Raw genomic sequence first — 16,216 nt, forward strand, 5'->3', positions numbered from 1 at the left:
TGTCACTTGATATTATAGCAGAGTTTCATTTTGATGTGAGCTATGGCATTTAAAATATGAACAATAGGGTTGTTCCCCTTTGAACACGTGGGTACTACTACTTTGTTAGTGGAGAGGTAGGTAGCTCAAGTATAAAATCAAAATTATTGATTAGATTGTGCTTTAAGATAATAGTAAAATGTAGTTTAAGCAGAACAAAAAAATACCTGATAATCCACGAATTAACAAAAATCTTATTTTTATGCTTAAGTTAAAAGAACAGGTCATTTCTAAAAGTATGATATTCTAAACTGACATAGTATTTAAGAATTTTCGAAAACATTCCTAAATGAAATGCTTCTGTCAGACCATAATTATGTCAGTGATACACAATTTAAAACTTGTCTAATTTGGCTTGTGACAAGTTTGCTTCAAGGTATGAGCTGGAATGTTGGGGAGTAGTGGAAGTTTCTGAATAGCATATATATAAGGGATTTACCTGGAGGAATACTAGGGTAATATTTATTTGAACTCCAGTTAGGATGCCAGGCACCCTTTGCAGAAATATATGCATTTTCTGACTTACTTCTCACAACAAAACCAACAAGCAGATACTAATAAAGTCATTTTACTGTTAAGAAAATTGACATAATTCAGCTGATAAATGTTAGTTTATCATCTTTCCAAATTTATGATCCTTCAACCCTTTTTCTTATGTCCATCCTTCCCTTTCAAATGGGAAAACAGTTGTTTTCACTTCTTGATTTTTTTTCCTTGTCTAAAATAGGTTTAATCCCTTTCTATCCTTTCTCCCTTCCCTCTTTCCTTACCTCTTTTTTTTTTTTTTTTTTTTTCTGCGGCACACAGGCCTCTCACTGTCGTGGCCTCTCCCGTTGCGGAGCACAGGCTCCGGACGCGCAGGCTCAGCAGCCATGGCTCACGGGCCCAGCCGCTCCGCGGCACGTGGGATCCTCCCGGACCGGGGCACGAACCCGCGTCCCCTGCATCGGCAGGCGGACTCTCAACCACTGCGTCACCAGGGAAGCCCTTTACCTCTTTTTAAGTATGAGAGAATTGTGGATTTGTATAACTTCGAATTTCAGGTAAAAAATATTTTGTAACTAAATTCTCAGTGATTTGTTACACTATACCTTTGTTAAAGTACTTCCTCACTCAAAGCAGGAGTGTGTAGGGTATGTTGTGGCTGTAACTTATCATCTTATTGTCTGATTAAAACATGAAATTTGGTTATGTACTGTTCATTTCAATTTTGTATGTGTATTTTCAATTCCCATGATGTGTGTGTGCATTTGCAATAGACCATCCAGGAAACAAGCTAACAATATTATTTATAAAGAAGGTGAAATATACATGAAATGTGGAAATATGCTATTAATTTAATACTTAAATAAGCTGTGGAAAATTTGTCTCTAATTATTAACTATATGTAACACTCATCTCAAATTCAATGACTTTTGTCCCCCTCCCCAAAATATATTTTCCTTATTTTCCTGACTCAGCTAATTTTGGTCTAACTGAACATTGGTTTTAACTTACTCATTGAATATCAATATAAATATGTACCATCATAGGTATGTACATAAGTTATAAATAACTCCTTTAAAGGAGTACTTAATATGTCAGACGTTTAGAAGATCCCATCTTTTTCTACATATGTATAAAACTCAGACTCAGAGTGGTGTTGTATAAGTGTGATGTGATTGATCTCCAGTAAGAGAAGAAAGAGAAGGCATGAGATGGAGGGTTGATCTCAACTTTATCATATATTAAGCCTTAGGAAAGACATTTGAGTTCTTACATTGCAATACTCTTACCTGAAACTTTAATTCGAACCTACCCATTTTTAGAAGGGTATTGTTGTACTCCCGTCTGTAGGACATACATGTGGAATTCTTCTTTTATCCTCATGACTCCCTCTCAGTATCTGTAGTCGAAACAAGACGCGTGCCCTTTACAGAGCCGGCACAATTAGGGGTAAGATCTGCAACTTAGAAAACTATGGGGTAGTGTTTCTCAGTATAAAGCCAATGGGCTCAACTCACATACTTAGTCTAATACTACCTGAATCAACTAAATTCGTCTGCCCCAATTTCATATTTTATAGTCAGGATATAGAAAGGATACAACTTAATGTCCTAAACATCATAATTTGAGTCTGGGAACAATACCAACTTGTCACTCTCAGGACCCAGCTGACGGTGAAACTGGAGACTACACGAAGTTATGCAGCATCTGAAACTGCACAAGAGATGGATTCCACGTGAGAAGAGCAGAAAAGGCTGAAAGTGACACTGAGGGGTGTTGCACTGGACACTGCTTTACTTTGTTACATTCTGGAGGAAGTGGTGTGTTTACCAGGTAGAACGTGACCTGCGAACAGTTATGATGTGCTAAACCTGACTACCAGAAAGTAACGTCAGAAGATTTCCTACATTTCAATAATAAAACTAGATTTAAGACAGTCAAAAGTAGTGACTGGTTAATTTCCACAAAATTTAATTTTTCAGAATTTCTAATTACTATATGTAATATTCAATAAAAGACTCATCAATTTGCCAATTTAAATAAAAGTTTTAGAATCAATTAAGTGTGATTTTGTTCCCCATGCTTTTATGTTCCTACTTAGCATAGGAAACTGTACGGTTTGCTTCAATTTCATAAAAATTAGTTTCAGACTTCCTTTTGTTCATCAAAGACAGTTTCAGCTCTCCAGGTGCTAATACTTACTTTAGAAAGGAAAAACAAATATCGAGTTGGAGGTCAACGTACTTCCCTTTTGACGGGTTGCTTTATCAAATATTAAAAAATGAACAAAGGACGTATTGTTTCAACAACTAAATCCCAGTAATGGTGGTGTATCCATTCAGATTTCAGCAGTTATACTTGCGTCCATGGTATCAAAGCCCCAGGAATACTTTTTCAGGAATCTCTTTTGTTGCAAGTTGTGCATCAGCAGCTACCATGGGTCAGCAAGAACCATACAAAGGAGGCTCTTGAATTATGTCTACAATGTCAGGCTTTTATCAGATTTACACATTGGTGACGATGAATTTCATATGTTAGGTGTAAAGAAAAAACTTCTCCCTAAGTACAGACTCCAATACAAGCCCAGTGTGCCATATGAAGGCTAGATGAGACTAGAAAAGGCAGGACAGATTCATCATCACAGAATGAAAAGCACACAGCAATTTCAGAGGATAAAAATGTGAAATCTTACCGTAAGTCCTTTATTAGAAACACATCCAAAATGTACATATACTCTAAGAATAGTCTGTAGTAGAAGAATGGGGGGGAAAAGGTATGCCAGTCAAAACATTATGTAAAAGATGTCACATGAAATTAACTTTAAGGAATAGAGCATTATTTGATGTTCTCCAAGAAGACAAAATTTTAAAATGAGGTGTCCACGACAAGCTGGAATTCATTTTTATATTATTTTGCAGAGGCAAATGCGTGTTATGTGTGTGTGCTTACTACGTAATTAATTCCTAGTAAGTCTACAGTGTTTCTTGTCAGAAACAGTGATATTCTATATAAACTCCTTTACATTAATTTAGATCATCAAGTTTCAGTGGTCCCATGTCCCTTCTCAATTTTCAGCACAAGAATGGTCAATATTACCTAAAATCTTAGCTTCCTTTTGCTATGGAATATGCCAAGGTGGCATAAAAACTTACTCTAAGTGCCAAAATGTTTGCAGGGTTAGGAAGTTAAATATACCAAGTATTTAGGAAGCCTATTTTGTAACAAATATAAACATTTTTATATATGCTGTTTTACAGTATTGTGTTAAGCATTGTTTTTAAAAAACGTAGAAAGTAAACTTTGACACTGCAACAGCAGCACCATTCTGGGATAAGATCCCCTTTGCATTCTGTACTAGTCCCTGGGCCTAGGAAATCTAGAATATTCTGACATGGCCCAGACTGAAGGCTCCAGAGTTAGTTTTTTATTCTGTCATACAACAAATTAACAACCAGCAGTGATAACACAGTTTTGAGCCCAAGATAGTTAAGGCTATGAAAATTCCAAAGAACTAGTGCCTCAGCTAGTTAAATGAATTCTGACAGATCAAAGTTAAACGAATGTATCCTTTCTAAATCTGCTACTTGGAGAATCACCATGATGATGATGATTTTTTTTGTATCAGGGAAACCTCACAAGATTGAGACAACACCAAAATGATGAAACACCACTTTTAAAAAAAGGAACACCTAAAACATTAGCCATAACTTTAATCATCCTTAAATTATATTTGTGAATATCAGAAATAATATTATAAGTCAAGTTTCTTTTATTAGTAGTAATGTTGCTTTTCACACGGTGTTTACGTGTGACCAAGAATGAGATGAGAATTAAAGACAGTGTTCTCTCTTGTGGCCCTGAAATCAACTCGGCTTAACTGTAGAGATACTTTCCAGATCTAGAAATGCTTAGAGATAAACTATAAAACAGGAGGTCTGGGAGTAATGGAAATTATGTTTTCTTCATCAAAAACAACTTTAAAATGTTCACTTGGATTTTACGATAGAACTCTGCTAGTTACAGTCCTGCAGTAAAATACAATGCTAACACCAACTGTGGTAGTGATTATATAGCTTATAGACAAAATAAAAATGCTATTGAAGTTCTGCTATATTCACAAATACTGCATTTATATATGTACATGCAAATAAACCTCATTATTAATGATAAAATCTTAGGGTTTTAAATAGACACATTTCCTCCTACCTACCCATCTCCATATATTCGCAACCCCAAGATGAGTTTTCACAAGCAACATTTAGATTTGTGAAGGAAAAAATGAATATTTCCAGTACCTATCCTCTTTTCCTCCCTCCCTTTCAGCTTTGGGAGAGGCAGGAGCACATAAAATTGAATGCAAAACCTAAGGTCATAAGACCTTCTGTGATCCATATTCACACTTATCCAATGAGTTGGCTGCCAAATAGGTCAGAAGAGTTTTGAACAAAGTAATGTATTTGCATATAAGCATTTCATAAAAGTGATCCTCTGCATACACACACACACACACACACACACACACACACACACACACAATGGATATAGAAAATGTTTCTTAGAAGTAGCATTTTAACTATCCTGTGTAAACCCAAGAATGAATCACCAATGAATACGTTTATGCTGCAACTGTTAATCATGATTAATCAACAAAGTGTTCGGTATAGCCAACAACTACCTCCCCCGACCAAAAAAAAAAAAAAGGGAATGGAAAAAAAAAATAATAGAAGCCAGTGATTGTAAAGCAAAAAGAAATTCTACATATACAAATATCTTGAATGTTAATATACAAAGATATAAAAGCATATCTGAACCTACCTGTATTATTGAATACCTTTCAAAATTATTTAGGCCTGACTTCAGGGTAAGAGTTTGGCCTTTTCCCAGGATAGTACAGGAGCCATAACCTTCTACAGCAGAAAAGCGAAAGACACTTCCAAGTGAGTACCTGCACTCCAGCTTGCCTCTAAGTCTTTCCCTCTATGATTGTCTTATTCATGCTCTTAATTTCTCAATTAAACCAAATCACTTTTTATCTTTTTATTATTGCTAAGTGATTTAAAAGTTCCAGGATACAAATACTAATATATCTGAAATGCTTATAAATAATCAATCATCTTTTGGATAAAAGGTGACAGCACGCAAAGAGTCTTTTAAGGACCTGTTTTGGTTTCAGTGCTTTCAAAAGAAAGGATGATGTACCAGTAGGTCTCTCCACACCATTTTCTAAAGTTTCGCTTGACTACAAACCTTCAGCCTGATCAGGTCCAGCACCTCATCATCGGCTCACTCCGCAGCATGGACATGACATGGTTTTGAGGGTAATTTCCTCAGCAGCCCTGTAAATTGTGAGTCACTGAGGTTATACAAAATTGGTATTTGGCTTCCTTTCAAGTTCACATTCATCACATAATCGGGCTATGAAGCATCCCATACAGAGAAGGCGGCATCCAAAGCAATGAGTAGATCGTGTTTAAATAATACACACTACTAAATTTTACAGCTGTCCTTTTATATTCAAATGATATTAAGCACACTGTCATGTTAAATTGAAAACACTTTAGATCTAAAAATATACTACTGAAACAAATGACACAGTGAGAAGAAACAAGACCAAAATCTATTTGTATAAAATACAGTCTATAATTTCAGAACAGATGCTACATATAGCCATACTTATTAGATATCTTCTAAATTATCATTTGGGCATTTATATTTTTAAAAATTGTCTCTGGCGAGTCTCAAATTTAGTATTTTCACAGAGTTTAAAACATCTATAACGAATCTTTATGTTTCTTTTTAAAACTGCAACTGAGCATAAATATAATTCTAAAACAAGATTCCTGACTTCAAAGAACTGTCTTCAGGTAACCTTTCTCCAGAAATCAGTAAAACTAAAAACCTTCCTTAAAATTATACTTCCTCTCTCTTCTGAATGGTCTCCAAATAGGAAAGTTCATGAATTGGGCTTCATTTTAATTTTTTTCTGGTTTTTGGATTCTTCTACACTGCTTTGACAACACTATTACATTTTATCCTCTCTTCTCCCAAAACAAGCTATTCATTGTATGTTGCTCTCAAGTATTTAATTGAAATATAACCTAAAGGAAGAAATTATGCTTCTTGCTTCAATTCCCCTTAAGCATCAGTGATAATTTCAATCGTAACAATTGCCAGGTTTATGTTTTTTATTCTGGATTCCTAATTATACAGGATTGAGAGTAATTCAGAAGTGTTTCAGAATCATCTACTGCCAAGATTCTGAAAAATGTCTTTTGTGAAACAGAACGTTAATGCTCTGAGGACTCTGTTATGTCTGCACTAATATGTTCTGTGCACTTTGATGAAATGAGAGGGTAAAGGTCCAGGTGTATCATGACTAATATTGTAATACACCTACTGTCCTGTTACCCTGTCAGTCAACAGATAATGAGAACCTATTTTGTTTCCATTTTTCGTTATATATATTTATATATTGTTAATTTCTAAAGCTCGCTAGTATAAATTCAGGAGGATCAGCCTGATAAATATTTAAGTGTTATGGTCATTTTTTGTGTTGATCTTATCTAGACCATGAATGTCAGCCTATGACTGATGAGAGGAAATAATGTTTCCTGAGAATTGTCTAAAATGCGCAACATTTCAATCAATGTTTCAGTTCTTAAATACCTCTTTATTTTAAACTGATCTGTTATAAGGAGCTATTTATTAACTAAGATCAACTTTTGGCCTGTTTTAGCAAGTTTTATCCTGTTATCATGCTTGAGACTTTGCAAACTCTTGCCCCTTATCCTCTATCTGCAGTGAAATATCTTGGAAATCTTAATCTCTTTCTGGCTAAACTAGTAATAACCAGTTGCAATAACCAGCATCACAAATGCACACACACACAGACACGCACACACACAAGGATAACAATAAAAAATGCCTAATACGGAGTATGTTAATAAACTTCACTATAGAGAGATGGCCAAGAAGAGCCATGGCTCCTTTTTCCATTTTTATAAGACATAACACAAGTAGTATTTTGGAAGGCTACAAAGTTATTTTTTTCCATTTGTACCACTTCTTGACAGAAGTAGGATTTTTTTTTTTTTTGCGTATGTATCTACAGACTCTAAAGGTAGGCAAATAAGAACTCTGAGACCAGTGAATTACTTTTCGCTACTTCTGCTATGCTAATCAGCGGAGAGAAATCGGGGGTTCGTATTAGGAGCCCTTCTGAATGGCTTAATTCCTTTACAGCTACCATTAGCTGTCAGCCTCTCCATGGATATTGTCCATGTGCACTTTGAGGTAGTCATTCCTTGTAAACTTCTTATGGCAAAACTGGCATTCTGCCAGTGGACGATTAGGATTATGAGTCATCTTGTGTCGGATCAGCATTTTCTTCAGGCTAAAAGCCAAGTCACAAACCTAGAAAAGACCCAAAGATACCAATCACATTATACTGAAAAATCTGAAGATACACCAAGTTATCACTTACACAAAATACAATATGCAAATTCCTATTATCAAGTATATACTGACAGGCTTAAGAACAAAAGTGCTCTGGAAATAAATGGAACTTAACATCCAAGGTAAAAGGTAAAGAAAATTAATTATAGTTCCAAGAGTTGTTTGCATTTAATGTGTGTCCTCTGCATCCCAACCACTCTCCCTTCCCCCGGCTACTATATTTTTAAACATCTCTAAAGACACAACTCCCTGGAAACAGTATCTTTCTCCCCATATTTCAATGTATTAACAATTTCACGTTAAACCTCTTAAACAAAATGCCTTGATCTAGAGGGCATCTTTTTAGTATATGGCATAAATAGCACAAGACATGTCTCACCAGTGATCCCTTCAATCTGGACCCATGTGTGAAGTAAAAGGTTAACACTGCTTTAAGCGTCCTAAGCAGAAGTTCGTTATCCACTATTCCAGTTCTTTATTTCCAATTAAAAATACTTCACATTTTCTTCATGTAAGCTCTGCGACATTGCCACCTGACTCAACAGACATTAAACAGCCCAATAATTTAAAATATTAAATTAACCCAGAAGATGTGAGGCATAGTTATTCAAAAATAAAAATGAAATGGAATTCTTTTATAATACCAAATTTTCATTCAAAGTTTGCTGTTATTCACAAAAATTCCATTTACATGCAATTCTTCAAAAGCACATGCACGATAAAATAAAATACTTAAATAATGTGAAAATTCCCTGAAAAACATAGTGAATATAATGGGAGAGGTAAAGCCTTGTAAAAATACTGGAAAGAAAGCTGAAGTTCTGAATGAGGTGAAGCATGTGAAAATACAAAAACAAATAAAAGATTCACTCTCTCTTTATGAGAGAAGCGGGATTTTACATGCTCAGCAACAAGAAACACAGAAGGGCAAGCCCCCAGTTTGGTGAAGAGAGGGAGTAATCCAATAATAATGTATTTTGAATTACACCTTAGTAGCATAGTGTGACATAAAATAAGTTTTAAGAGTTTGCTACGGACTGAATGTTTGTGTCCCCTCAAAATTCATGAGTTAAAGCCCTAATCCTTAATGTGATGGTGTTTGAGGTGCAGCCACTGTGAGATAATTAGGGTTAGATGAGCTCATGAGGATGGAGTGATGGGATTAATGCCCTTATAAAAACGGGAAGAGACACAGATTCTCCCTCTCTCTCTCTCTCTGCATGCACACACCAAGGAAGGCCATGTGAGGCATAACCAGGAAGAAGGCCCTCACTAAAGACCCAACTACTCTGGCACCCTGACCTCAGATCCATAAAGGCAGAGAATCTTCATATATTTTATTCACTCATATATCCTAAGGGATAAGACGGTGCCTATAGAGTAGCACTAAATAAGTATTTGTTGAATTAACTAACCAAGTTTCAACCTGATCCTATCACTTCCTAAGGAAGTTTAAATGAACAAACTATGCCTTTTAACTTCAGTTCCCTCACCTATAAAATGATCACAATGATCATTATCTCACAGAATTAATACTAAGATTAAATGAGGTAATCTATGCAAATGGATGTTGTACTGAAGACACTCAATAAATGTTAGTGCCTAGTTTTTCTCTTTCATCTTCTCTGGCAAAAAGAATCATCAGCAGGTTGGAAAGAAGAGACTACAACAGCTACCACATGTGGGGTCCGAGAGAGAACACAGCTACTATAAAGAGTAGCAGCTCCCTGCAATATACAAATGATTTGAAAGCAAACAGAATAATTTTCCATGACAAACATAATGCTTCCAATCAGTCTGAGGAAAGGACGTTCTTCTTATGAAATACCTTTGTAAACATAAGTTTTACAATCACAATTTAAAACAGACTATATACCTTTAAAGTCACTGAAAAACAAAGCCAGGTAAGTTCATGTCATGCAGTAAAAATCGGGATAAAAAGGAAAGACCCAGGAACACGAAAGACCATAAAATACAATGACAGACTATATAATACATGAGTTATGATAAGTGATATAAAATACTGAGTACCCTTAAAGGCTCTGAAATTAGGGTAAAATGGAAAATGCAAACACATGCTCTTTTCAAGAAATGTACTTAAAACAACACACACACCCAAACATAAGTTTACACGGGGGCTTGGAATGTGCCTAAGAAAATGGTGCTGATGACGGTGCAACCATACTGAGTAGCCCTTCCTCAAAAGCACCTTGGACGGACAGAGATTATTAGTATTAGTATTTTCACAAGCCTTAAAAGAGCCAGGAGTACTACCAGTATGATAGCTCCTAGTCAAAGATGTATATATAAGATGTTCATCCCAGAATTATTTATAAAAGTGGAGTATTACAAATAACTTATTTGCCCAAAGTTAATGAGTATATTCATTTTGATATAACGAGAAGAGATACTTCTCAGCTGTTAAAAAAAGATCATACTTCAAAAAATATGTAAAAAAAGGCAAGGGAAAATGTAAAGGGCAGAAAACAGAATAAAATTAATGCACAATTTACAATTCTGAAATAAAGATGGTAACTGTATCTGTATAAATAAGTATTGGAGGAAAATATCAAGAGATTAATGTTAATATTAGTTGACATCAGTTGAGAAATTTGGAATCATTTCATTTCTGTCTTTATTCCCTTCTGTATTTCCTAATTTTTCTAGAACAAAAAAGGAAACAAACTTCCAAATGTTACTTTGGAATGCAAAAAATACCGCTGGCTGAGTGAAGGTTCTACATCCTCATCTTCCATGCGTGCCTCAAGCCCACTGCCATCACACTGATACGTCAAGTGCTGTAACTCCCTAAACAGCTTTGATAGGTCACCAACCCCCTCCACATGGCTAAATGGAATGGGGACTCCTGAATCCTCATTTAACATGAAGTTTCAGTATCATTTGACATACCTGGCCACTTCCCTCCTGCCTTTCATTTAGTTTCCATTAGGACCTGTTCTCCTTGTTTTCCTTCTATTTTTCTGGCCTTTCCCCGCCCGCCCCCCCCCCCCCCATTTTCCGGTACAGCCTCCTCCTCCACCCTAACCTTGAAGTCTGGATCTCAGTACCTGTTCCTTAGCCCACTTCTTCATTCATTAGGTGTTTTCTCCCCCGGTGACCTTAATCATAGTCATGCTCTTTGTTACTGTTTATATGGACATACTCGCCAATATCTTATCTCTGATCCAAGCCCTCTCTCCTGATCTGCACAGTGGAGGATCTAAATGCCTGCTGGATAGCTCACTGGTGCTGCAAACTCAGTAAGTCTAAAGTTGAACTGGAATTGAAAAAATACAACAAACTACTGAATATGACGAAAGAGAAGCAGACTCACAGAGAACAAACTACTGGTTACCAGTGGGGAGAGGGAAGGAGAGAGGGGCAATATAGTGGTAAGGGATTAAGAGGTACAAATTATAGGGTGTAAATTAAGCCACAGGGCTTCCCTGGTGGCACAGTGGCTGAGAGTCCGCTTGCCGATGCGGGGGACGCGGGTTTGTGCCCCGGTCCGGGAAGTTCCCACATGTCGTGGAGCGGCTGGGCCCGTGAGCCATGGCCGCTGAGCCTGTGCGTCCAGAGCCTGTGCTCCGCAACGGGAGAGGCCACAACAGTGAGAGGCCCGCGTACCGCAAAAATAAAAAAAAAAAAAAAAAAAAAAAAAAAAGCGACAAAGATATACTATACAACACAGGAAATATCGCAAATATTTTATAATAACTACATGGAATGTAGTTCCATGGACTAACTAAATGGAATATAAGCTTTAAAAATTGTGAGTCACTGTATTGTACACCCGTAACTTATATAACATTGTATATCAACTATACTTCAATTTAAAAAAAGACTCTTTGTCTCCCAAAGCTAATTCTCAAAACAAAAGTGTGCCATCCATTTGACACGTGCTGGAAATCTGGCAGTCAGCCTTGATCCAATGTCTCCCTCATCCCCACCTCATTTAGTCAATTACCACTTCTTCCCCGCACACATTTCTAGAAAACATTTAATTGTCGCCATCTGTGCTGCCACAACCCGAGTGAAAACCATTACCTGCCTAGACCAGTGATTCTCCAGCACTAAGAAAACGTTTCCGCACGCACCTATTATCTGTATTTTTAAATAAAATATACCAAGTGTACTAAGGTATTTATAAATTATATTATTAGAGACAAACTTTTAAGAGAATTTGAAAAAAAGATGAAATAAACGTTTTTGTATTAATGATTATGACTTCATATTTTCATTAGGCAACATCTAAGATATGATATTTAGGGTCAAAGTCATTTTTAAGAAAAATGTAGACAAAAACATATTTCAGATGTCTTCTGGATAATTTCAGTGTTTTGGTTTACTTTTTTCCAGATATGATGGTGTCATTTGTTTAATCTAAATTTGCTGCTGACTAGTAATATTAACTCTGTTGTTTTCTTTTTGTTGCCTTGTGTCTGTATTATTAATATTATTTTCAATCTGTAGTTTCTGTAAAGGACTCTTTTGTACAAGATTATTTTGTTTAAAAACAGATAACAGAATCCATATCTCCACTTAACTGGGAACACATAAATCGCAATCCTTGCAAGCACGGAAAACAAACAAGTGACAACCTGCATCACCATGGAATTGCCACCCTTCCCTCAGATCACGTTTAGTACTGTACATCACAAGAAACCAGCTGTTAACAAGGGCACCAAAGTAACAGAGGGCACCAAAGTCAAGCCCCGCTATTCAATGATTAATAAAGTTTAATTTTGTTCTTAGTTTTAAAATACACAATAAGCAGGGATCACAACTGTAATCTTTCCTTCCCGTTTCCCAGTGGATGTCTCCTAGGCCTCCTGGGATATGCAGCTCCTCACTCCGGAAACCAAAGCCTAGATTATTGCAATAGCCAGTGGCAGTGGTTCTCAAAGAGGTGGTACCGTTTCCCCTCCCCTCAGGAAATGTTTGGAACTAGGGGAGGTGTGTAACTGTCCTGAAGAATGGGGGTTGCTCCATGCATTTTATATAGGAGAGGAGATGCAAATTCCCTGTAATGTATGGACAATTTTACACTGTCAAAAGGACCCAGGTGATAAATACTATCTGAATCTCTCAGCATCCATCCGTATCCCCTTCTGTCCATGCTCCACGCAGCAGGTGGAGGGATTTTTAAAAGTATAAATGTCATTTTACTACATAAAACTGTTCCATGGATCCTTACTGGATCCTTACTTACTTTAAGGGAAACTCCTAAACTCTAGCCCAACTAATCAGCTTTAGTGTAGGCTGTTGAAGACACCACAGCCTTCCTGCCTCAGTACTTTCTCACTTCTCTTTTTCTAGCTGCCTCCTATGCATTCCTCAGGGAGGCCTGTATGATCTTTCTGACAGAAGTCTTCTGTTACATGCTCTCATAGTAGCCTTTACTTTTCCTTTATAACACTTACCTCGAGTGTAATTAATTATTTGTGTGCTTTTTAATGTCTCTCCTTACTAGTCCTAAGGAACAGGAAGGCAAGAGTAGTCATTCCATTAATATTTGTTGCACTAAAGAAAGAAAGAAAGGGAAAGATAGATAGGTGATTGATAGATGCAATCCCTGTGAGCAATGTAAGTAACCCAAAGGCTGTGGAATAATTCTGAAGAAACCAAAGAAGGTGTCTTTAGAAATTATTTTCAAGTAAAAGAAACTCTGAATTGTTTTTATAAGTATAAATGAACATTTGTGATCGTACGTAAGACAGAATTAAAACTGATTCCCTGTTTTCTATTTCCCTGGCTCCTTCTCTAAACCTCACGTCAAAAGAACAATAGATACCACTCTTCAGTGGCTTCCTGTTGAAATCAGATTCGAAATGAATTTCTTAATGTGGCTGAAAGGCTACCAGTTTGCTCTCCCACTTCACCTTGCACCGCCCTCTTCCTCTCTCCCCGCGCTCCAGCTCCCCCTGCCTTTTTACTTCCCTAACACTGCATGCTCTTTTCCACTTACAGGCCTTGATTTATTCTGTTCCCTGAGCCTAGAATGCTCTCTCCCCCATGGCTACTCTCCACCTTCTAGGCTACTCAGAGCCACTTTCTCAGAGAATTCTTCCCTAACTACTCTTTCACAGCCCACCCCATTTTTTCCCTTCCCAATCTTCTTCACAAAATGCAATGAGACATCTATTCAGGTTTATTTGTTTAAGTCTGTACTCCACAAGAATGTGAGTTCTATGAGGGCAGGGGACATGGCGTCTTGTTCACTGTTTTATTACAGTTATTTATTTCTGGCACAGGGACTAGGTTTAAGGGCTGACATCAGCTTTCACCGTGTGCCGGGAATGACCCTTGGCAATTTCGAACCATTAGCTTGTTCAATCTTCACAAACCACCCTTTTAGGTATTATCCCCATTTCACAGAAGGAAACTGACACACACACTTCTGTCTCAAGCAGGTTACCCAAGGTCACAGAATGAGGAAGTGGTTTCCAGCATTTAAACCCAGACAGTCTGGGTTCAGAGTCTATACCAGCCCTCAAGGGCCAACTATTAAAAAAGTCTCTCACTTCAAACAGAGATATGTGAGCCCACTATACTTTCTTCCATTTGCCTGGCTGACACCATTTTAAAGAAATAAACATCTCTTTGAAAAAATAAAGGAGGTTCTCAGACAGTTCAGCTCACCAGTGTGTTGTGAGGGATACGAAGCTCAAGTCCATTTACATAGTCACCATGGGAAAATTACGGCAGTGGCAGGCTGGAGAAATGGAAAGGAAGTTGGGCAGGATGCCGAAGTCATTGATGATGGCTCAGAATTAAGGAGTTCGAGAAGCTCCAATAGGACACGGGATTGGAACAATCCAACAGACTGCTGAACGAGGGCCAGGGCAGAGGATTAAATGTCAGCCGAGAGTAGCTGATGTCGCGGTTGTGAAACTGACTACCTAGACATTAAGAGCTGTGTTCTCATGAACTTAAATGCAGTCATTAAGAGACTTCAAACTGATGCTCTGTATAAATCAGCCAAATGTAAGGTCTTTTATAGTCATTTTAAAAATAGGGAAGGGCAAGGAGTTCCAACAGTGCAACAGAGATGCTTCCTTTTCTTTCTTTCCACATGTGATTCTTATACAACCCTTCAGCCTACTCCAACTTAGTATTAATTCACATTCCCCAAAAATGGGAAAATATTTTATTCCTTCTCTAGGCTAGAGGTAAACTGATTTTGTCTTAAGATAAAGGGAAACAGCATGTTTAATAGAAAGTCCTTGGAGATAATGTTAGAATTGTATACAGACATCTTCAGTTAACAAATATTTATCACATATAATGTGTCTACCACTTCAGTAAGGAGAACAGTGACAAAGAGCGCTCTGCCCTGCCTCAGTGGAGTCCACAGCGTTAGGAGAAATACTTGCAATGCCATGAACATAATGCCAAGAGAGGCACACGGGAGGGGGCGATGACTCTTCCTGGATGCACAGGGGTTATCACGTCCTAAGTTGGGGAGTGACGTTCAAGGGAGAAGGAAGGAGATGTACAAAGGTACAGAGGAGTGAACAGCAAGGCTCAGGTGGGGAACGAAAACTGTTCACTAAGGCTGAAGATGAGACACTGTTAGGGGAACAACTTGAAAAGGAAGTTAGAAGGCTGGAACCAAATCCTAGAGACCCTGATAAGCATAAGAAACTGGAAGGATGTATATTCTGCAAGCGGTGGGACTTGAAGAAGAGACTGAAACTGAAGTATAATTTAGTTAGCAAGCTAGAGAGTACACAACTGGAATCAGGGAGGCCAAAACAATGTTCCACACCAAGCCAGAAATGATTTGGACATAAACTAAGACAGTGGTCATTGATTCATTTGTTCATTCCTTTAAAATATTCTTTGACTGCTTCTCATACGCCAGGCATTGTTCTAGGGCTGGGAATACAGCAATAAACAACGAAAAACTCTGTTGTCATGGAGCTTATAATAAATGATAAATAATTAAACAAATACGTAATATTTCAGGTGGATGTAAGTACAGTGAAGGAGAAGGTGACTATGGGGTGAGGGTTAAGAAAGTAATGGAAGTGAGAGAGAAAGAAATTTGAGCCAAGAACTGACAGAAGCACAAGAACAGATCATAAAGATACCCGAGAAGGGCGTTCCAGGCTGGGGAAACGGCAAATACAAAGACCTATTCACAGTAGTGAGCTCAGTGCGTCTGAAAGAACAGCAAGGAAGCCATGTGGCTGGAGTGAGGCAGAGGGGGCGGTGAAGCCAGAGAGGCTGG

At 37.5% G+C, this 16,216-nt stretch overlaps 1 protein-coding gene across 3 annotated transcripts in view; it reads right to left on the reverse strand.

Moving 5' to 3' along the window:
• Positions 1-7,625: 7,625 nt before the first annotated feature.
• The window catches only part of PRDM5 (PR/SET domain 5), a 207,191-nt gene continuing 198,600 nt past the window's right edge, over positions 7,626-16,216 (reverse strand). For 2 of the 3 annotated variants that reach the window (XM_065877616.1, XM_065877614.1), the window contains one exon: positions 7,774-7,938. In XM_065877616.1, coding sequence (XP_065733688.1) covers positions 7,774-7,938 — 165 coding nt within the window. Of the gene's footprint in view, positions 7,939-16,216 lie in introns of all 3 variants that reach the window. The other variant, XM_065877615.1, reaches the window with a different exon arrangement.

This window comes from Phocoena phocoena, chromosome 5 (genome assembly GCF_963924675.1).
Source record: "Phocoena phocoena chromosome 5, mPhoPho1.1, whole genome shotgun sequence".
Lineage (NCBI taxonomy): Eukaryota > Metazoa > Chordata > Mammalia > Artiodactyla > Phocoenidae > Phocoena > Phocoena phocoena.